This window comes from Micropterus dolomieu, linkage group LG09, assembly GCF_021292245.1.
Source record: "Micropterus dolomieu isolate WLL.071019.BEF.003 ecotype Adirondacks linkage group LG09, ASM2129224v1, whole genome shotgun sequence".
Classification (NCBI taxonomy): domain Eukaryota; kingdom Metazoa; phylum Chordata; class Actinopteri; order Centrarchiformes; family Centrarchidae; genus Micropterus; species Micropterus dolomieu.
The window spans coordinates 29,578,556-29,600,346 of NC_060158.1; the positions used below are offsets into that span (position 1 = coordinate 29,578,556).

At 40.8% G+C, this 21,791-nt stretch overlaps 2 protein-coding genes and 1 long non-coding RNA gene across 6 annotated transcripts in view; all 3 read right to left on the reverse strand.

The window, feature by feature from the left end:
• Window positions 1-21,791, reverse strand: part of LOC123976309 (ankyrin repeat and MYND domain-containing protein 2-like) — an 817,726-nt gene that overhangs the window by 476,560 nt on the left and 319,375 nt on the right. The gene's annotated exons all lie outside the window — the stretch shown is intronic.
• gtf2h4 (general transcription factor IIH, polypeptide 4) lies at window positions 716-17,598 on the reverse strand. 4 transcript variants are annotated; one of them, XM_046058352.1, is made up of 14 exons: window positions 17,445-17,597; window positions 16,936-17,054; window positions 13,598-13,702; window positions 11,768-11,899; window positions 9,262-9,447; window positions 7,910-8,018; window positions 7,714-7,782; window positions 7,483-7,566; window positions 5,900-6,062; window positions 5,394-5,524; window positions 4,415-4,462; window positions 4,235-4,313; window positions 2,764-2,825; window positions 716-1,019 (listed from the first exon to the last, which is right to left on the reverse strand). In XM_046058352.1, exons 2-14 carry the CDS (start codon window positions 17,049-17,051, stop codon window positions 909-911), a joined length of 1,395 nt encoding a protein of 464 aa, XP_045914308.1. In that variant the 5' UTR covers window positions 17,052-17,054; window positions 17,445-17,597; the 3' UTR covers window positions 716-908. The 4 variants fall into 4 exon arrangements, with proteins under 4 accessions (XP_045914308.1, XP_045914307.1, XP_045914310.1 ...); XM_046058351.1 differs by having other exon boundaries at window positions 13,598-13,711; XM_046058354.1 differs by lacking the exon at window positions 9,262-9,447 and having other exon boundaries at window positions 13,598-13,711; window positions 17,445-17,598.
• On the reverse strand, window positions 16,404-16,925 carry LOC123976326. Its single transcript, XR_006826328.1, has 2 exons — window positions 16,701-16,925; window positions 16,404-16,600 (listed from the first exon to the last, which is right to left on the reverse strand). It is a non-coding gene; the product is annotated as an uncharacterized LOC123976326 (long non-coding RNA).

Below are 21,791 nucleotides of genomic sequence, written 5' to 3' on the forward strand. Positions count from 1 at the left end.
TGCCAGGAAGTATAACAGCTGGTCAGGTAACTTTGGAGTGGGATGTGGACTTTTCCCAGGGGAATGTTACCAAAAGGAATTGATCCTTTAGTTTTATGAGCCCTGATTTAAGAGCAGGAGGCTTGCTAATTTTGAACTGAACATGACCACTTAAAAATTTCGATTCAATTTGCAGGTGGAGCTGGAAGTTTTGCCACTACCTTGTATCCATAAGCAGCTGTATGGTTCCACCATGTTGGACTGAAAACTTCCCAGAGAATGAATCAACTGGCCTGTGCAAGTTATGTTTAACTATTATGTTCCCTTTTTTTTTTTTTACCTACCACAGTAACCTGAGATGGGGCACTACCAAGTAAGGTCACTTGTTGACTCACTAACTCAGTAATGACATGTACAGTGTGTAAAAATGTAATGCTACATAGGGCTGCACAGTCAGTTGCTGCAAGTAGTGCCCAGTTGCAGCAAGGGGATAAAGTGTACTGCAACACCAGATTAAGACCTCACTCATTTCCATGCTTTAGGTACAGTATATGAGATAGTATTTCATCATTGGCTCATCATTGAAGGGCGGCATGTCAAAGGGTATGGGTAAATGCGATGTAGTGTAAAAAGCACAGGGTAGTCACGAAGACTAGAAAGGCGCTATACAAATACAGAGCATTTATGTGCAAATTACATAACTACTCAAAAAGGAAAGAATGACCAGACTTGTATATTCTCTTCTTATGACCATTTAATCCAAAATACACAAAGTCAGCATTTTATGAAATATACAAAATAATTATATCATCTCCATGTTCTTAAAACACTGACAGCAATGAACAACTGTTGCAGGCAGAAAATCCTGATGTCACAGGAATAATAGTCATCAGGTGTGACATCACTGCATCGGTTTTTTCTTGGACCGGTCACGTGTGAGACTTCTGTCGTTTCCAGAATCTCTTGACCTCGCTGTGTCCCTGTGGTGACACCACCATCACCCTGTGAGCCACATCCTGCCACACCAGACAGCCCAGACCCTGCATAATAACACATTCATTAAACAGCAGCCGGCCACTAGAGTGACTGTATCTACTGTATCATACATACATACAATCTCACAAAAGTGAGTACACCCCAAAGTGAAAATGTCCAAATTGGGCCAAAGTGCCAATATTTTTTATGGCCACCATTATTTTCCAGCACTGCCTTAAGCCTCTTGGGCATGGAGTTCACCAGAGCTTCACTCCTCCATGATGACATCACCGAGCTGGTGGATGTTAGATCTTGTACTCCTCCACCTTCCGTTTGAGGATGCCCCACAGATGCTCAACAGGGTTTATGTCTGGAGACATGCTTGGCCAGTCCATCACCTTTACCCTCAGCTTCCTTAGGAAGGCAGTGGTCGTCTTGGAGGTGCGTTTGGGGTCGTTATCATGTTGGAATACTGCCCCTCGGCCCAGTCTTTGAAGGGAGGGGATCCTGCTCTGCTTCAGTATGTCACAGTACATGTCGGCATTCTTGGTTCCCTCAATGAACTGTTGCTCCCCAGTGCCGGCAGCACTCATGCAGCCCCAGACCAGGACACTCCCACCACCATGCTTGAGTGTAGGCAAGACACACACTCGACACCATCTGAACCAAATAAGTTTATCTTTGTCTCATCAGACCACAGGACATGGTTCCAGTAATCCATGCCCTCAGTCTGCTTGTCTTCAGCAAACTGATTGTGGGCTTCATCTTCATCATCTTTAGAAGAGGCTTCCTTCTGGGACGACAGCCATGCAGACCAGTTTGATGCAGTGCGCGGCATCTGGTCTGAGCACTGACAGGCTGACCCCCCACCCCTTCAACCTCTGCAGCAATGCTGGCAGCACTCATACGTCTGTTTCCAAAAGACAACCTCTGAATATGACGCTGAGCATGTGCACTCAACTTATTTGGTCAACCACGGCGAGGCCTGTTCTGAGTGGAACCTGTCCTGTTGAACTGCTGTATGGTCTTGGCCACCGTGCTGCAGCGCAGTTTCAGGGTCTTTGCAATCTTCTTATAGCCTAGACCATCCTTATGTAGAGCAAAAATTCTTTAAACCAGATCCTCAGAGAGTTCTTTGCCATGTTGAACTTCCAGTGACCAGTATGGAGGGAGTGAGAGCAATAACACCAAATTTAACAACCTGCTCCCCATTCACACCTGAGACCTTGTAACACTAACGAGTCACATGACGCCGGGGAGGGAAAATGGCAAATTGGGCCAAATTTATACATTTTCACTTAGGTGTACTCAGTTTTGTTGCCAGCGGTTTAGACATTAATGGCTGTTGGATGTATTTTGAGGGGACAGCAAATTTACACTGTTATACAAGCTGTACACTCACTACTTTACATTATAGCTAAGTGTAATTTCTTCAGTGTTCAGTGTCACATGAAAATATATAATCAAATATTTAGCATTTGTAGCAATAAGGTGTAACACAGCAGTCATCTGTCACAGCAGAATGTACAGAGACAGAAAACCATGTAAATTATTTATAAATCTAAACAGATGGGTGCTGATGATACAGTGGATAAGAAGCATGCCTCTGGTGTGAGAGACCCTGGTTCAATTCCCCACCAGTGTGTCCCTGAGCAAGACACTTAACCCCTCGTTGCTCCAGAGGCGTGTGACATATATAGCAATGGTAAGTCGTTTTGGATAAAATTGTCTGCTAAAATGAATTTATGTAATGTCAATAATTAATAAATTATTATATTATTATCATGGAGACAGGAAACAAAATCCAACCTGAGCTCTGTCTCGCAGCACCTCAAAGTCAGCCTGGGAGAGGAACTGGTTGTAGAGCACTCCTGAAGGAGACATGGACATCAACAACACAGACAGGGGAGAAATTAGATTAAAGGCCAGCACAACATCAATACTTATCACTATTTGAGTGTAGAAGAGCTCAGACCGCAAGAGTTAGAGCTCAGCTCTACTAACTGAGCTATCTGTCAGTCATAAACTTCGGGCAGCACAAAGGAAGACGGCCTTTGTATCGATAAGTATAAGACTCAAATCTATCAGTTCACAGCAGCTGTAAAGCTCAGAGCCCACCAAACACAGAGTCATTTCTCCACTAGGTTTCCTTTCCGTTAATGGATTCTAAATTCCTCAACACTGTTTCTAAAACATATACATTTGTTACAATACAAATAAATGTTTTTATCATGTTACTGAAGCTGAAAATACAGTAATCTCAAATAAAAGTCAGTAATCAAATAATGGTTGAGTTTGAGTAACACAAACAGTCACTTCACTAATGAAGACTGGGTAAAAAGCTAACCAGGTAAATTCAACATAATGTACATTTCCACAGTACTAATCCCATCAACATACTCACCACTGTGCTGCTCTAACTTTCTCTTTTTAAACACAAATACTGTTTTCATTCCCCAATTATCTCCAGTCACATCTAAATCCCATTTTTAATCACTTTTAAGCTACTGCCAATAAAATTCTAACACTTCCTGCATTTGTTTCACATTAAAAGCCTGTCAGGAACCGAAGGGATTATGCCCTTCAAGCTGCTGGAAGGCTTTTAATGTGAAACATCTGTGCAGGAAATCTTCGCTTTCACTGATGCTACCTTAACGACTAAAATAAAACAGCAAAGTAGGACTGACTACTACATAGACTACAGTCCTTCCATTTTATTTCAATGACAGATTTCTGTTGATGAACATTTTGTTTACTGTTCCTCAAACAATTATTTTCAAACTAATTTCCAACTCAGCAACTCTTCCTACAAATATTGCACATTTCTTCAAGTCTTTCAAGACAGACAGGGATTTTGACCTTTGAGCCACTGGTTTAATTTAAAACGTGATCAAAAAGTAGAAGTAACTGCAATTTCTTAGTAATACAGTTTGAGTTTTAAAAAAAAACAAAAAAAAAAAGAAAAACGGAGGCAGCGTTGTGAGTATGACATGACTGTTGTTGTACTGATGGAATTAGTACATTATACTGACTTTCTCAAAACAACAGGAATACATGGAGGCAGTGCTGAGTTTGCATTAACATCAGAACAGGAACAGATCACAAAACAAGGAGACGTGTTATTAAAATATGACAAAATATACTTATAAAAACATGGGAGATTAGAAATAATGGCTCGTCACCCATAAACAAAAATGTATTCAAGACAAACATCTCTTCTCAGGGCTTGCGCGCGCACACACACACACACACACACACACTAAAAAGTAAGCATGCTCACCCTCTGTGAACTGCAGTCGATCTCTCTCCAGCTCCCAGAGTCTGATCTGATCCGTTATGGTTGGAGGCAGGACTGGGGTCTAAGGCACAGAGATGGCAGATGAAGACACTGTGCAGACCCGTTAAAGGCCAACCAGTCATTATTATTAGAGTTAAGTGTGAAAAGAATGGATGGGTGTACCTGTTTGAGCATGACAGGGTGAGCTCTGGTCCTTAGAAAGTGGATAATCTGGAGAGTAAAAACAAAAGATTTATTACACATATTTAGATGGATTAGACCATTTTTCAAGGAAAATCTGGTCCACACAGACTGTTAGATGATAAACATTTCCATGACATATGATACAGATACTAAGCACAAAATATGCATTTTCTATTTAACACATTTTTCTGCTACCTACTACCCACGTAGATACAGGATACTGAGATGAATAGGCACATTTTAGCCTTTGGGGACAAAAAAAACCCACCATACCACATTCCTACAGTATAAGAACAATTGGACTTCTGAGGTATTTAACATTTTTGGTTAAATCTCAATGTAAAGTGTACCTTTGCACACCAAGTCAGTATTATTCGTCCGTTAAATATGTCCGTTACTTGTCTGGTTGCACTGGCTGTTTTTCAGCATGTTCATGATGGGTCAGGTCGTTTAAGCTTCTCTTGCTCCATCCTACAGTAAGATGAAAGGCTGTACTTTACAGAGTACATAATATGTATGCCTTAGTTATTTACAGATTTTTTAATTTTAAGGAATGCTAGGATTTTTAGATACGCTCCCTGATTTTATAATGTAACGCAACTGTGGCTCAGGTGCCGTGTTACACGAGTCCAGTTGGCCCCTTGCAGCCTCTTCAATTAGTGTAAGAAGTATGAGTGCTGTAAAGCACTAGTCGGTAGACCAGAAAAGCTCATTTACCAAAATATACATACCTTAACAGTGAGTTTGGGGGGCAACTGACACTATTACCGCACCATATAAGTTTCACTATTACTATATCTAATATTTTTGTTGTTTTAGTGAGAAAAGCCTAAATATGAAGGGTATTTACAATGGATTTATGGTACAGTTCTACTGGTCAGGATTTTCCCCCTTAAATACACCAAACTTCCCCTGTAGTAGTTGAAGTAGTACTACAGTGGGTGCAGTAGTTGAGTACCTGTTGTGCTGTGATGCCGTTGGCGATGGCCTGTTGCACTGACTCCCTTGTAACCTGAGCCACCACTACATTGGGGAAGCGATACAGCATTTCACTGAAGAGAGCCACCAGAGCGATCTGGAGTTCTGAGTCTGGGATGGGCACATAAAAGCAAACAAGTCAGTACAGGTACTTGTGAAGCATTTTTAAACACACTGGATACAAAGGTGTAAAGTTATAGAGGTGTTGGTAGGTGTATACTTTGGGCAGAGCCTGACTAGCAGTTTCCCCCTGCAGACAGTCTTTATGCTAAACTAAAAAAAACAAAAAAACATCCTGACTCCAGCTCTGTAACACACAGACATGAGATCCATCTGAACATCTGGTGTTGCCAAATTCCAGTATATACAGCAAGTCTACCAGCCTTCTCAACAATGGTTTCATATGAACAGAGACCTGAACATTGTGTCAAATGTATTTATTAGTGTGAACATGCAGCACAAAAAGCTTCCAGTGTTCAGACATACTTGTGTAGGCGTAGATACGATAATTGGTTTCTACCACAATGAAGCCTGCATCTCCAGTACCAGGAGTGGAAGCCAAGTTAGAGGACGACGAAGAGGAGCTGCTAGTGACTCCTGCAGCCAGACTGATTGCCAGTCTGGTGGGGTAGTACCGCCTTGACTTCCTCTGATGATAGAATACAGTACAATCACACAACTATACATACTTATCATAACTATATGAAGTATATCTGAACAAACTTCACCAAATTCTAATTGTTTAGTTTCATACAGATATTTTGAACTGAGTGAACAGCGAAATCTGCTTTTATAAGTCACATCGGGACAAAATTACACCCATCACATCTGGCTGTCAGTCAGTCTGCCTTAATGTAAAATTGAAGTTTTATGGCTTAAAAGACATAAATATACCTTTTCACTTTTCTGAGCTTTTATTGCGAAGTCTATTGCAATCAACCAGAGGATTAGTTGAATTTGAGGTGAATATTTTATTGCAAATTCAAGTAATTCCAACTGAATCCTTAAAAATGGTCAAATGTAAGAATGCTTTCTTTTACTGATCACTACACTTTTCTGTAAAGTAATCCAATTCAGAACCAGGATTAGTATTCCAAATTAAATAAATTCAAACTAGTAAACTTCATTAAGGCCTGATTCACAAGTTAACATGCTTATTTAATTTTTAAATATTAACAAACATGTATCACATATCTTCAGAAAAGCTACTTAAAATTCAACAACAACAGTTGTATAATGTCTTGTGTGCATCAGGAGAAGCTTTGTCGGGTCTGAAAAAATAACCGATGATGTCATAGTGATGTCTTCAGCATGGGTTTAAATACACCAAATTTATAACAGGAAGCCTTTTTACTAACTGGAGGTCTGGAGTTTGAAAGACGGGGCATTTAGCCTGCAAAGCAGGGATGATCTTAAGGGAATTGTAGGATCCAGAATCTTGAACCATATCAGGCACTAAAAGTCAGCACATCTGCTGCATCAGAAAAACTTTATGGAAATATGATGGAGTACCCCTTTAAAAACATATGTACATGTTTTACAGTATTATTACTGTCAACATACTTGGTATACCTCAGTCATTTCTGGTGCTTCCGTACTGCGCAAGCTGTTATATTTATTATTTCCCTGAAAAATTTTACTTCATTAACATGTTCTAGAGCTGAATGTTGCTTACACATACCCAAATTTCTGTCCCCTAGTGCTGCTCTTGGTGGGAACTGTTGGGTTTCTGTAAATATCACAGAGTATAGTCTAGACCCGCGCTTTTATGAAAAGCGCTCAGAGATATCTGTTGTTGTAATTTGGCGCTATATAAATAAAATTGAATTGAAATAATTATCCAAACCATTTGCTCCTCTTTTATTTGAATTGCGTGCATCTTTTTTGGTTCATTTTCTAGTGGCAATACGTATAAGTATGTTTTGGTGTATAACATCACTGTTTTTGTACTCCATTGACCCAGCTTCCCCATGAAGATCATTACAGCTGCTTCTCATCTAAAAAGAGACACTGATGCTGACAATATTTTAAGTGTTAGTGGATCTTCCCTCTCCTTCTCAGTGCCTCACCTTCCTCTGGAAGACCAATCCAAACTCCCGCAGGTGCTGCAGGAAGGTGAGTAATGACTCGCTCATGCCCTCCACTGAGTAATCCTGAGGCACACAGGCAACACGACGTGATCAGTAACAACAAAGAAACTCAAAATAAGCAGGAATTTTTAAATCTTCAAACTTCTTATGTTAGCTTTCCACATGCACATGCTCTGAGAATCAAACGGAAGCAAACTGCTGTGCACTCACTCTGCCAAGAGTAGAAAAACTGAGCTGGAATAAGAATGACAAGATCTCCACCAGGTCCATCCCTCTGGACTACAAAAGAAAGCATGAAATGTATACAAGTAGATATTCTCAATTAAAAGTGGGTAGTAATAGCCAGCATGAACAAATAAATGTCAGTCGCTAATGACTCTGGTCAATAAACGTGATACATAGGTACCTGAGCAGTTTTAAGGTACTGCAGGGTGAAATACCAAAGCTGGGAGGTTGTGTCCAGAAGGAGGAACTGGAAACCAGCTGAGGTGATGTAGGGTGCCTCTCCCGCCTCACTGACAAACAAAGATGACAGGACAACATGAGATACAGCATAAAACCTGTGGTCGTGGTCACTAACACTTCAATAAGTCAACCTATAGCTACAGTTCAGAGACTTGAGACAGAGAATGTCTGATTTTCCATAATTCTACATAAATTGAAGAGAAAGTGCTATGGAATGGTCTTATCTGATGCAAATATATAAATTATATTCACTATGCATTTCCTCTGATTCAGGTTTGTATACTTTCAAGAACTGACCGTTGACCAACCCCTTCCCCCTATAAGTGACTGTCCAGTCATAGGTTAGCAATTAAAGCAGTTACAAGACATGGCAGGTCTGTCAAACTTTAGATGGTTGTAGTAAGAGTGTGTTTATAATGCGGTGTCTGTTTTATCCCCTTTTCAAAACCCAAATCACAAGAGTGAAAGTGTAAGGAATGGTTTAAAGAGAGCATATATCTGATCAAATCTAAGCTTCTAATGCTACTGTGCCTGGCTAATTAGCATATTAGCTAATCATTTTCTTTTAAAAAGGGTTACCAGGATTTGGCATAGTTTACCAAGATGAATTTTAATTTTCCTCATCCTCCAAACCTTTTCCCATGTAAAAGTGACACATAAATAAATAATAAAGTTAACCTCTGTGTTGCTTGTCCAAGTAAAGTGCATTTCTACAGCAAACATCTGAATGAAAAACATTCTGATATGTATAATTCTAGAGCGAACATATTATATTGCTATTGTGTCTTAAATCAACAACCCATCATTTCCAGTGCTTTTTGTGGAAATCTAGTTTGCTTTTATAAAAAGGTAAAGTTGACAAATCTAGCAAGCAGCTAGATTTTAAAAATATCCAACCAAAAAAAAAAAAAATCACAACCCTTTAAACCTCCACCCAAAGCCACTCAAAATACATTCATGTGCAATAAGTGCACGGTCAGAGTGCGTGCGTGCAGGTAGATCGGCAGGTAGGCCAGCCAATCATTTCCATTCAGGCAGAAAAAAATTATTGGACGGTCTTATTACAGGCCTGCAACAACCACAGATGCCGCCTGATTTTTAAAAGAAAATTCCAGAGCATCGATTGCTGTCAGGTTGTAAAGAGAATTTCAACAAATATAACATAGAAATTCTTCTGAAATACATAACCTACTAGCTCGCTTTAAAGACCAAAATATGTAATGAGCGAGTCAATTTTACACTATAAAAATAAACTTGTTAGTCCTCTCTACTATTACTACTACTACCGTGTACCTTTTCATGAGGCCTGCTTGAACCAGCAGCTGTGCCAGGTCCTGACTGACAGCAGCACAGGGTGAACCCACCATGAAATGCAGGATGACCTCCCAGCGCTCTATAGCGTAGCGGTCAAGACTCTCAATGTCCCGTGCGTGGCGGTCAGGACCCAGAGTGCTCCCCTCATCTGCCCATGCTCTGCCCCTGTGTGTCGACACAGCAGTAGAGTCTTTTACTTAAGGTCATAATATCAGCTCAGAAAACTGTTATTAAAGAGGTGGTATTCTGCTCATATTCAGGTTCAAAATCTTATTTAGTTGTTGTACCAGAACAGGTTTACATGGTTAAATTTTGAAAAAACACCATCATTTTTTCATACTGCACATTGCTGCAGCTCCTCTTTTCACCCTGTGTTGAAGGCTTCGTTTAGCTATGGAGTGATACATCTTGTCTCTAAATGATCATTGTTGGGAGTTGCACATGCGCAGTTCCTAGTTAAGGACTACTAGCCAATCAGAAGCAGAGAAGGGCGGGTCAGCGAGAAGCAAACACGGCTTCAGTTCAGTTGTACATGTTGCTGACCAGCTTGGCAATGTAGACTGGGGCAAGAGTTTTAGAGTGGTGAGTTATTAATCTGTAACAAATGTATCTTTCATCCATCAAGTTTTAACTGAGCTCTGTCTCTACATCACAGTAACAACTTTATGTCCATTGACTGCCTGGAGGGTAGCTAGTGTTTGGAGGGGAGAAGAGAGGCAGCAGGCGGACGTCTTGTCGCTGTGTGCTGCAGCTCAATGTTTTTCCACCGGTGTTTTTGAGGGCGTGTCTGACTAGCCTCTTGGCGAGCGTTATGAGGGGCATTTAGCTTTCAAGGAAGCGGCTAGACTACAAACGAGCTGTTTTCAGGCAGTGCTTTCTGTGGGAGATGCGAACTCCCTTTTGGCTGGACTTTTTCACTTTGCAACCCTGTTACATGCATAAAAAAAAAGACATAACTCAATAAAGGAGAGGGAAAAAGCTAAAAAGCATAATACCACCTCTTTAAAGACACGCCTTTTAATTAGGAGTCAGCATCATCCTGGGCTGAAATGAACAATGAATGCTGGAAAAGAAATTATAATCATTTTTAGAATGAATGAACGTTACTATCTGTAATGTCCATATATTTCATTTGGGCTGTTTGTTCCATTATACTGACTAGCTTGCCGTTTCAAAATCACCCCATCAGCCGACTCGACATACGCCCGACCCACGGCGAGCAGCCAAGCCCCAGTCATAGCAATTTGTTTGCATGAGCAAGCTTACATTATCTAAAATTAGCCAGCAAAACATTACAATATATTTCACATAATGTTAGCTTTGTGTTGGACTCTTGTTGTGCCAGGTACTGATTATAATTTTGTAAATCCTACTATTGTCACTGTCGGTTATGCAGGAAAACGGGGACTGGACCAGTGGGTTTGAAACTTACAGGCCCCAAGACAATTGTTACGGTCCCTCCTCCAAAAGTTATTTATCAGATTCACAACAAAGTAACTAAAGTTATGCAGTCATGTAACTTGGCAGTAGGCCAACGATAAAACCCCGAGGAAAGCAACGCGAGGATTAAATTTGCGTTTGGTCTGAATGCACAGTTGGGCTTCTCCCCTGTAGTTTCAGCTAGGAGATGTGCGCAAGTGGTGAGTTCGGTACGTTTCACAGGCTCTCTTAGCTTTTTCAGTCTAATAAAAAAAAAAATCCAAATAAATTCAAAATGTCAAGAAAGGAACTATTACACCTTCTGAAAACAAGTTTCTTTCTTTCACCGAACCAATCGCCTCCTCACCTCATCATAAAACACACTTGATTCAAACTCGACAAACAAAATAAATCTCACCAAATCAGTTAAAACAAATTTCGCAGAGTTAGATGTATAAATATTCTGGCTCTACACGCTGTTGCTGCCTCTCTGATGTCCGACCTCCCTCTTTCCTCTCCCACTTGACGCTCCTGTCCCCGCCTGAACCTGCCGTGTCTTCATTGTCCCTGGAGTCAAGAGTCCTGGTTGGAGCTGCTGTAAATCACCTCAATATTGTATTCCCTGTCGTCAAACTTGTCTCCATTGGGTCTCAGATTTTTTTCGGTCTTGGCCCAGCAGAGATCACTGGGAAGCTGCTGAATCCGGTTCCATTGCCCATTCCAGGCTGCTAATAGGGCCGCTAAGCTAGCTGCATGGCTAACTGGGCGGCAGAAAGCAGCAGTTATGACCCCCTCTTTTTCTTCACACACCCACCCACACCCACACCTTGCTGAACTAGGATGAGAAGGAAGTGGAGGGAAGTGAAACCAAGCATGTAGCTGGTGTGTTTGGTTTTCATTACACCTAGTTTTCTACACATATTCCAGCATTTAACCTTGTACAAACATTGAAAAGTTTTGTGCGCATTAGCTCATTTTCATTGTGGAATGAACAGTTATAAAAACATAGCGAGAATAGTGCTGCAGCCTTGTGATTAAACAGTGTGTCCACAGGGAGTACACCTACCCGCCAAGCAGTGCTATCCTGAGGTTGTCTTTGAACACAGGATTTAAAATGTATCCCTGCAGACCACCCTGCAGCTGTGGACTGTGCCAAAGGCGGAGTCCTGCCAACACTGAGACACATTCATCATGATCCCTGCAAGTAGACACCAGAGACAAAAAAAAATTAACTGGTTATTGCTCTGAAATGTGTTGTTTTTTTTAGGTGATAAAAGAGCTGCTAACGTTGCCCTTGTAACAACAGAAACAGCAGCAGACAAAGCAGGAAACTTTCAACACTTTGTACTGTGCATAACAATGCAAGAGCGTAATTTGAGGGAACACTGTAGCACAATGTAGAACCGATAACATCAGTAACAACATCCCTATACAGATTACCTTTGGATTGAACCAGAAAGCACAGCTGATCCACATCAAATATAGCTTCTTTGTCAATGCCTTTATAAAATGCAATTTTTCCAGTTACATTTATTCAGTTAGTCACAACAGCCTGCTCACTTTAAAGGTTAAAGGTTCAGTGTGTAAGTTTTAGTGGCATCTAGTGGTGAGGGTTGCAAATTTGCAACCAGCTACTCAACACGCTCTCTCAGCTCTTGTGCTAAATAATATGTGTGGACCTCCATTCGTCTCTTCCTCCTATGTGTTCTACATAGTGACGAAATGCTCTCTATAGAGCAGTTTGTCCGTTTGGGCTACGGTGGCAGCACAACATGGCGACTTCCATGAAAGGGGACCAGCAGTGCATGATAAAAATGTCTCATTCTAAGGTAATTAAAAACATAACATTATGGAAGGTCTTTATACCCCACTGAAAACATAGTTATGTATATTATTTTGCATTTCTGTCAATAGATCCTCCTAAATATTACACACTGAACCTTTAAGTCTCACAGTAAGTAATAACTGGCCTCATATTACCTGATATAAAATGACTGCAATGAGTCACACAAGTGAGATGGGTGGCGATGATGTAGTGGATAAGACACATACCTTGGTGTGGGAGACCTGGGTGTGATTCTCACAGTGACATTCACCAATGTGTCCCTGAGCAAGACACTTAACCCCTATACAAAAGACATTGTTGCTCCAGTGGCGTGCGACCTCTGACACACATAGCTATTGTAAGTCGCTCTGGATAAAAGCACCAGCTAAATGACTAATTATTAAGATATCCTGAGTTGAGGTTAATTGGAAAAGCTGATTCGGTCTTCTTAGGGCCTGATCAGCCAGAGCAGGTAAAAAAAAAAAAAAAAAGTGGTGTGCTGCCTTTTTTGTTGAAGCCTGCAACTAAACAAAAAAGTAGCTTATAGATACAAAAAATAAAATAACAGGCGGGAATACTTGCTCTGGCTGTGATTGAGGATGAGACGCTGATCTCTAATAGACCCTTGACAGTAAAACTGAGATAAATGTACTTAGGACCATCAGTAAGAGGAGAAATCACAACTTTACCACCAGCTGGTATAGGAGCTTCGTCTGGATGATGGTCAGTTCAAGGCTTATGTTAGGGTTAGGATGAGTGTGGAACAGTTTGACCCATCTGCTGTCAATTGTTGGACCTAGCATCACAAAAATTACCACTAACTACAGGGAATGTGTTGGCCCACAGGATGCATTCATTACAAAGATGTTTTTGTATTTATATTCACATTAGTTCTGTAAAGTTTACAGAACTAATGTGAATATAAATTTAAAAAAAAAGAATTATCACAAATTAAATTCCCTAGTAACATGTCTGTGTGGCAAATGTCACACAGTGGTACAGGAGTGGGGTGTGGTTCACCCCACTTACAATGCTGCTAGAAGTGCAATAAGGACATGACAAATGACTCACTTTTGACTGTCTTTTTTCACCCACAATGCCACTGCTGCCTGGGGGAGAGGCTGATCCAGGAACAGCATACGCATCACATAATTCTTGGCCAGAGAGGGGAGTTCCCTATAGAGGCTCAGACACAGTGTAAAATTACACAAAACAATCCTCACGAGTCATTTTATCAACACCATAACCAGGGCTGCCAACTCTCACACACTGACTGTAAGGACTCACAAATGACACTTTTCTAGAGTTTCCAAAAGTAGACTAGGAGCCAGAGCGTTCAGCTATCAAGCTCCTCTCCTGTGGAACCAGGTTCCAGTTTGGGTTCAGGAGGCAGACACCATCTCCACATTTAAGAGTAGGCTTAAGACTTTCCTCTTTGATAAAGCTTATAGTTAGGGCTGGCTCAGGTGAGTCCTGAACCATCCCTTAGTTATGCTGCTATAGGCCTAGACTGCCGGGGGATTTCCCATGATGCACTGAGCTCCTCTCTCCTCTACTTTCTTTCCCTCTGTATGCAACCTTATCCCATTAATGCATGTTACTAACACAACTTCTCCCCTTTCTGGTAGTCTTGTGCTTTCTCGTCCCTCTCCTCTCTCCTCCTATCACTTCCTGCAGGTGTTTCTGGCTCTGGAGCTGTGGAGTCTGGATCTGTGGCTGCGGGTCACCTGCTGCCCCCGTGTTCCTGCTCGACACCCTCTGCTGCAACGACTATTGTTGCTAGTCTTATTGTTATTATAGTCATTAACATTACGATGGTTACCATTAACACTATTATAAATATCTGTACCATTTTTCATTTAGTTTATAGCAACATTACCTTCACTGTCTGTACCTCTGCGTGTATATTGTGTAGTCTCTCCCCCCCCCGCTCTTTTATGAAAAGCGCTGAGAGATAACTGTTGTTGTGATTTGGCGCTATATAAATAAAATTGAATTTTCACATGCTCTCACTAAATATGTCCATTTTCCACACAGTGAAAAACTCATTTCTAACTGATAACGTCACAGCGCCAATCAACTCTGCATAGCTGATGCAACACCAGCGTACACCAGGATAGTTATCAAGTGGACCCAGTCTGCACTGTGAGTCACACACAATTTCACTAGAGGGGTAACGTTAGGCTACTGATAGAGTTTTGCGATAGAATCTTTTAAAAAAAAATAGTTGCCAACAGCAGCAAGATGTCTATGGAGATTCTCAGTCATCCAGGTCATAGTTATCCAACGAAGGTTAAAGTCAAGGGCAACTGGACTTGGTTGAAGAACTGAAGGACTTCTTCAGTTCTGACTGACTGGCAGGGAAACTCAGCTATTTAACCTCAGTGGGGTCGTTTGCCTGGATCGTCGATACTGCTGGTTCATTAGTGTTCCTGGTTGCTGTAACGACAGTCGTTAGGACTACCGGTGTCCAAGACTGAACGACCATCGTTGGCATCTTCACCTGAGGCCAACAGGTTACGTTTATTGAATTTCCTGGGAAGTGATGAAGGGACAGCTGCAAGTTCGATCTCCCTGTGTCATTAATTGATGTTTTCCAATCTTATAATGTAAAAGGTTAAATATGGATATTTGAGAGCCATTGGCTGCAATTCACAGCCCTCCCCACTACATGCCACTAAAACCTACACACTGAACCTTAAAGACAATGACATGGTGGCTATACATTATTTAATTTTTTTAAAGTTCTCAGTGCCGTGTTTCTGACATTTCGCGTGCGTGTGTGTTCGGAGTGTTTTCCATTAATTAACGAGTTTAATTTGTTCCGCCACAGCTTCAAAATGAACCGAATTTTTTTTCCACATCCCATAACAACATTACAGACCTCCAACATTGAGTTTTGTCAGTGCTGCTGTAAGCTCCCACACTCACACTTTGGCATCCGACTCGAGACTTACCATTTTAGTAACGTTGACGTCCGTTTCTGTCACTTGTTTGAGAAGGCAATTAAGCTAGCCGCACCTAAATTTGTAGTACACGTAAATGCACCAGTGCGAGCTGACAGCAACAATAAAATGTTAGGGAAATTACTTCTATTCTTTGATTTAGGGTTACTGGAAAAATATTAAATAAATTTGGTGACTTTTGTTGCCGTTTCAACACCATTTATAGCTACAGTGGGGAGAACAAGTATTTGATACACTGCTGATTTTGCAGGTTTTCCTACTTACAAAGCATGTAGAGGTCTGTAATTTTTATCATAGGTACACTTCAACTGTGAGAGACGGGATCTAAAATGAAAATCCAGAAAATCACATGTATGATTTTTAAATAATTAATTTGCATTTTATTGCATGACATAAGTATTTGATACATCAGAAAAGCAGAGCTTAATATTTGGTACAGAAACCTTTGTTTGCAATTACAGAGATACGTTTCCTACGGAGATTTTGGCCCACTCCTCCATACAGACCTTCTCCAGATCAGAAGTTAAGAATAAGGCTACGTGTCAAAAAGACATGGTCAAACTGCAGAAATTAATTTGCACAGCAACGTTGCGTAAAATTAGCACCCAATGACTAGCACCCAGCAACAAGCTTGCTCAGACCATTAAACTGCATTTAGCGGCTCGCTGGGCAGTGTGGTGAGATCCACAGACAAAATTACTATGCAGTCCTTCATTTATCAAAAATGAAGTAATTTGCAAAGCTCAGAATAAAAATGGCAACAAAACTGCTCTGCTGGGGAAATAATTTCACAGCATGGGATTTTCAGTAGGTTCCTGGGTTAAACCTGCATTTCTCTGGGGTATGATTAAACTAAGCATACTACTATGAGTAGTATTTTGAAATTCAAAATCACCAATGGTAACAGTGTATGTGTGAAAATCATAGCCTGTATTGAAAATTCGAGTCAATCATATCTGATCATATGTTTAACCTTTCAGAGGTGGAGCTGGACTCTGTCGGTGGTGTCAGGAGGATGATGCTGTCCAAACTATGTCATCTTGGACAATGTCTCCCACTCATGCATTCACTAGAATGCAGGAAAGCAGTCTCTGAAATTACCAATTTTCTGGGGGAAGACCCCAGATAGCCAGGTTAGGTTCGGTTCTGATTTAGGATATATATGGCTGGAGGTTGGCAAGTACGCTAATCAACCAATTATCACTCACCATGATTGTTGACTTGGCATTTCATACATGCTTTAAAATTGTGAATTCGGCTGCTGAACTTTAAAACTTGATTCTTGAGGGTTAAGGCGCGAGGATTCCTGCGTGGAATATGTCACAGAAGGCTACTCATAAAATGCACTGACGTCACTGATCACAAATCTCACTCCAAACTAAAAGTGAAAAGTTGGCAGCCCTGATCATTACCATCAGTGAGTATGTGTTAAAGCAATCATACCTGTATACGGCCAGACATGTTGCTGGATGGTTGTACAGTCTGTCCAAGACCTCAGGACTCAGCTCTTTCAGGTATTCATGCAAATTCTTACACTGCAGCTGGACACGCAGCTTCATTATCTACCAAAATAAAGAAGAAAGCCATCAAATGCACCGGCACTGTGAACAGTCCCATTCGGTCCTCCTGATCACGTCGTGCATACGCAGGGGAGCAGAACGTCGCACCAAATCCCTTTGAAATGTAGCGATGTATTGTTGCTTTGGTCATTCCTAAACAGACCTAATGATTTGATAACCATCGACAGAAAATCATTAATTCCTTGGGTCCACCGTTTAATTCGGCATAGGTATATTCAACGTATAGCTTTTATATAAGTCTGGCAACAATTTCCAAATGATGTGGAAGTTGCATTCATGATCACAACAAAGTAACTAACGTTAGAGAGGACTAGGAGCTTGAAATAAACTCATTAGCATGTTTGTCATGTGCATATAAAAGGCGTCATTTACCGTGAAGATGGATATAATATATCGACGACTTCCTGGCTGTAAAATTATTTTATAGAACAAAATAACTGCATTGTTGTCATTCCACAGTCGAATTCCTTTCGCTAAGCGTGCGTTTCCAGGTCATGTGACCTTAAAATGGGCGCTCTTATTGGTCTTGTTCTTCTTCAGCAATTTTCAATGGCGATCGTGGAACAGCTTGAAAAGCAGTACCGCCACCTGCTGAACGGTGAGAATGGAACGGGATATATGACCTGGTAAAGAAGTTTAGAAAACGTCTTTCTGTTAGGCCGCTCATCACTAGAAGAAGAAGATTAAAATCAATAAAGATATATCAGAAGTAAATACTTGCGGGGGGGCTGTGGTTGTGAAGGTCCAGAAGGTCGGTGGTTTGATCCCCTGATCCCCCAGTCTGCATGTCAAAGTGTCCTTGGGCGATATACTGTCCTCCACATTGCTGTGAATGTGTATGAATGTGTTACCTTCTGTTTGAGCCTCTGCACTCCTTTAAAAAAGATTGAATGGAAATTTGTGCTGTGCTGTGCTGTGCTGTGGTGGGAGTTGCTAAAATTAATGCAGTCTAATAAAACAGTCCTGCAATAAATTCCACCTTTATGAAGATTCCAATGTTCAGTTTTTGTTGTTTTATAGCAGTGCTGGATCAATGGTAATTTTAGAGGGTTTAGCTTGTGGTGCTGTTAAACTGTTAAAATGGTGGCATTTCTACTATTTTGTCCAATCCATTTATATCGAGGATAGGATAAATAATAAAAGCAGATACATTCTGTATAACGCAGTACAGTTATACACCACTTCCTTTTGACATGGCCTAACACATCAAGGTAACTGTTGACTTCTAACTTTTGTGACATTTCCAGCATCTCTACTTCTAAAGCCCACATATGCTTAAAAAAACCCACAGCTAAGTTTTTAAGCTAAGTTGAGGCTGAAGAGAGTTGGGTTCTTCAAGGTGACACACCGGCCTTACACCCACAATCCACCGCTGATCTTCTCAAATTTTACAGCTTTCAAACCTACTGATCCATTCTAATTCATGCCACTTGAAGCCATTTTACTGCAATCCAATCATTGTGTCAGTGGCCCCTGTAAACCCAGAATCAAACCAGACTCCCAAAAATCTGATATAAGCTGTTCCATAATCTGTAGACTTAGTCTTCTCGTTTCTTCATTAGACAGTCAACTTCGCTGTTTATAGGGTTAATGTGTTATTAGGCAACCAGCAGAGCTGTCCCATCATTTGTTTCTGTGGCCTTCGCAGTCTGTCAATAAGCGTTTAACCACAAATGAGTATTAACCAAGCAGCATGTTATACTTCATATATTCATTTGCCAAGATGTTTTTACCTCCCCTGTTGTTGTTGTAAGTTCTTGTTCAGACTGTGCTATAAAGATAAACTTACTTTCATGTTTTTTTCTACTTCAAGGCCACACAAATGTGAAATTGTAATTTTGTTTGTACACAACATGCGCAACAGATGGTTTAAATAAAATTCACACTCCGGCAAAAATGTCGCCTTTGCACACAAGATACTGTGTAATGTAATTATGACAGAAACTTGCCATGCATTTTGCTAAGTACCTTTCTGTTCCCTTTCTGATATAGAAAGGTGCTATATAAATAAAGTTATTTAACAAATGAATAGTTCAACATTTTGAAAAAAACATTCCAAGTGTGACCTGATAAGATGCACAATCAATTTAATGTTATTCACATAAAGCCTGGAAGCAGGGGGAAACAAATACATTTCAGCACCTCTAAAGCTAACTAATCAGAATCAGCTTTTCTGGCATGTATGTGTACACATACAAGGAACAGTTTTCGTCGATCAGCCTTCAATAACGTTAATAAATAACCACTACAAGGCTCGGACAAACAAAGAGCTGAGACACAAAAGAACAAAACTCTTCCACTTATACAAAGTAGTTTTAATCTTTGGTTTGCAAGTACATACACATCTGAAATATGAAGAGGGCAAATTCATAAATTCAGACATCATTTCTACCAGCATCAACATTTAAAACCTAAAGTTCCTGCTGCAGTGGGCTCCTCCCAAGGGGAAGGGATATTCCTGACTGGATATGATACCCACTTGGTGGTGTCATTACTGAAGGAAACGTTCTGGTCAGTGACACAAAAACAACATCCTACCACTGAGCAACACCTGCCCGTTTGTAGATTTCTTTCGTGCTTGGAGGGTGTTTCTGGCTCTCAATTCAATTCAATTGTATTTATATAGAGCCAAATCACAATAACAGTTATCTCACAGTGCTTTTCATAAGAGAGCAGGTCTAGACCATACTGTGTGATGTTATTTACAGAAGCCCAACAGTTCCCACCAAGAGCAAGTACTAGGCGACAGAGGCAAGGAAAAACTTCCTTTTAAGAGGCAGAAACCTCGAGCAGAACCATGGCTCAGGGTGGGTGGCCATCTGCCTCGACCAGTTGGGGGTGAAGGAAGGAGAGAGATAGAGAGAGAGAGAGAGAGAGAGCAAGAGAGGAACAGAGAGAAAGAGAGAGAGAGAGAGGGGAGAAAGGCAGCCTACACAATATACACACAGAGGTACAGACAGTAAAGGTAATGTTGCTATAGACTCACCTGAGCCAGCCCTAACTATAAGCTTTATCTAAAAGGAAAATCTTAAGCCTACTCTTAAATGTGGAGATGGTGTCTCCCTCCTGAACCCAAACTGGAACCTGGTTCCACAGGAGAGGAGCTTGATAGCTGAACGCTCTGGCTCCTAGTCTACTTTTGGAGACTCTAGGAACCACAAGTAACCCTGCATTCTGGGAGCGCAGTGCTCTGGTGGGGTAGTAAGGTACTATGAGCTCTTTAAGATAAGATGGTGCCTGACCATTAAGAGCTTTGTAGGTAAGAAGAATGATTTTAAATTCTATTCTGGATTTTACTGGAAGCCAATGCAGAGAAGCTAAGACAGGACAAATGTGATCTCTTTTCCTGGTTCCTGTCAGAACACGTGCTGCAGCATAGTGTTCCCACAGAATCCCTCTTTATCTGACCACTGTTTGATAACTTTTGAGTTTGTATTGCTGAACTACACGCCATTGGGCAAAAATTTCCATACAAGATGTCTGTCTGATAGTGCTGTAGCTAAATTTAAGGATGCAATTCCATCAGCTCTAAATTCATTATCAAGTCACAAAGTAACGGAGGACTCCTATGCTAATTTCAGTCCCTCCCAAATCGATCATCTTGTTGATAGTGCTGCAGGCTCGCTGCGAATGACACTCGACTCTGTAGCCCCTCTAAAAAAGAAAATAATAAAACAAAGACGGTTAGCTCCACGGTATAATACTAAAACTCCCAAATCAAAACAAATATCGCGGAAACTTGAGAGGAATTGGCGTTCCACCAAACTGGAAAATTCTCGTTTAATTTGGCAAGACAGTCTTAAAACTTACAGGAAGGCCCTCCGTTATGCCAGAGCAGCGTACTACTCGTCATTAATAAAGGAAAATAGGAACAACCCCAGGTTTCTTTTCAGCACTGTAGCCAGGCTGACAGAGAGTCACAGCTCTATTGAGATGTCTATGAAGATTCTCAGTCATCCAGGTCATAGTTATCCAACGAAGGTTAAAATCAAGGGCAACTGGACTTGGTTGAAGATACAGTATCTTCAACCAAGTCCAGTTGCCCTTGATTTTAACCTTCGTTGGATAGCTCTATTGAGCCAAGTATTCCCATAGCGCTCAGTAGTTACGACTTCATGAGCTTCTTTAATGATAAAATTCTAACTATTAGAAACAAAATTCACCAAGACCTGCCCTTAACTGGCACCGACTTATCTCTAAACTCAGGAACCTTGTAGAGGAACAGCTGTAGAACCAGATATATGTTTAGACTGTTTTGCTTCCCTCAATCTTTACCAACTAACTTCAATAATTTCTTCATCTAAACCATCAACCTGCCTCTTAGACCCTATCCCGACTAGGTTGCTTAAAGATGTTTTACCCTTAGTCAGCACTTCTATACTAGATATGATCAATCTATCTCTATCAACAGGCTATGTACCACAGTACTTTAAAGTAGCTGTAATGAAACCTCTTCTGAAAAAGCCCAAACTTGATCCGGATGTTTTAGCCAACTATAGACCTATATCTAACCTTCCATTTCTCTCTAAGGTCCTGGAGAAAGCAGTTGCTAAACAGCAGTGTGACTTTCTACAGAGCAATAGTTTATTTGAGGATTTTCAGTCAGGATTTAGAGCTCATCATAGCACAGAGACAGCACTGGTGAAAATTACTAACGACCTCCTTATTGCATCAGACAAAGGACTTGTCTCTGTACTGGTTTTATTAGATCTTAGTGCT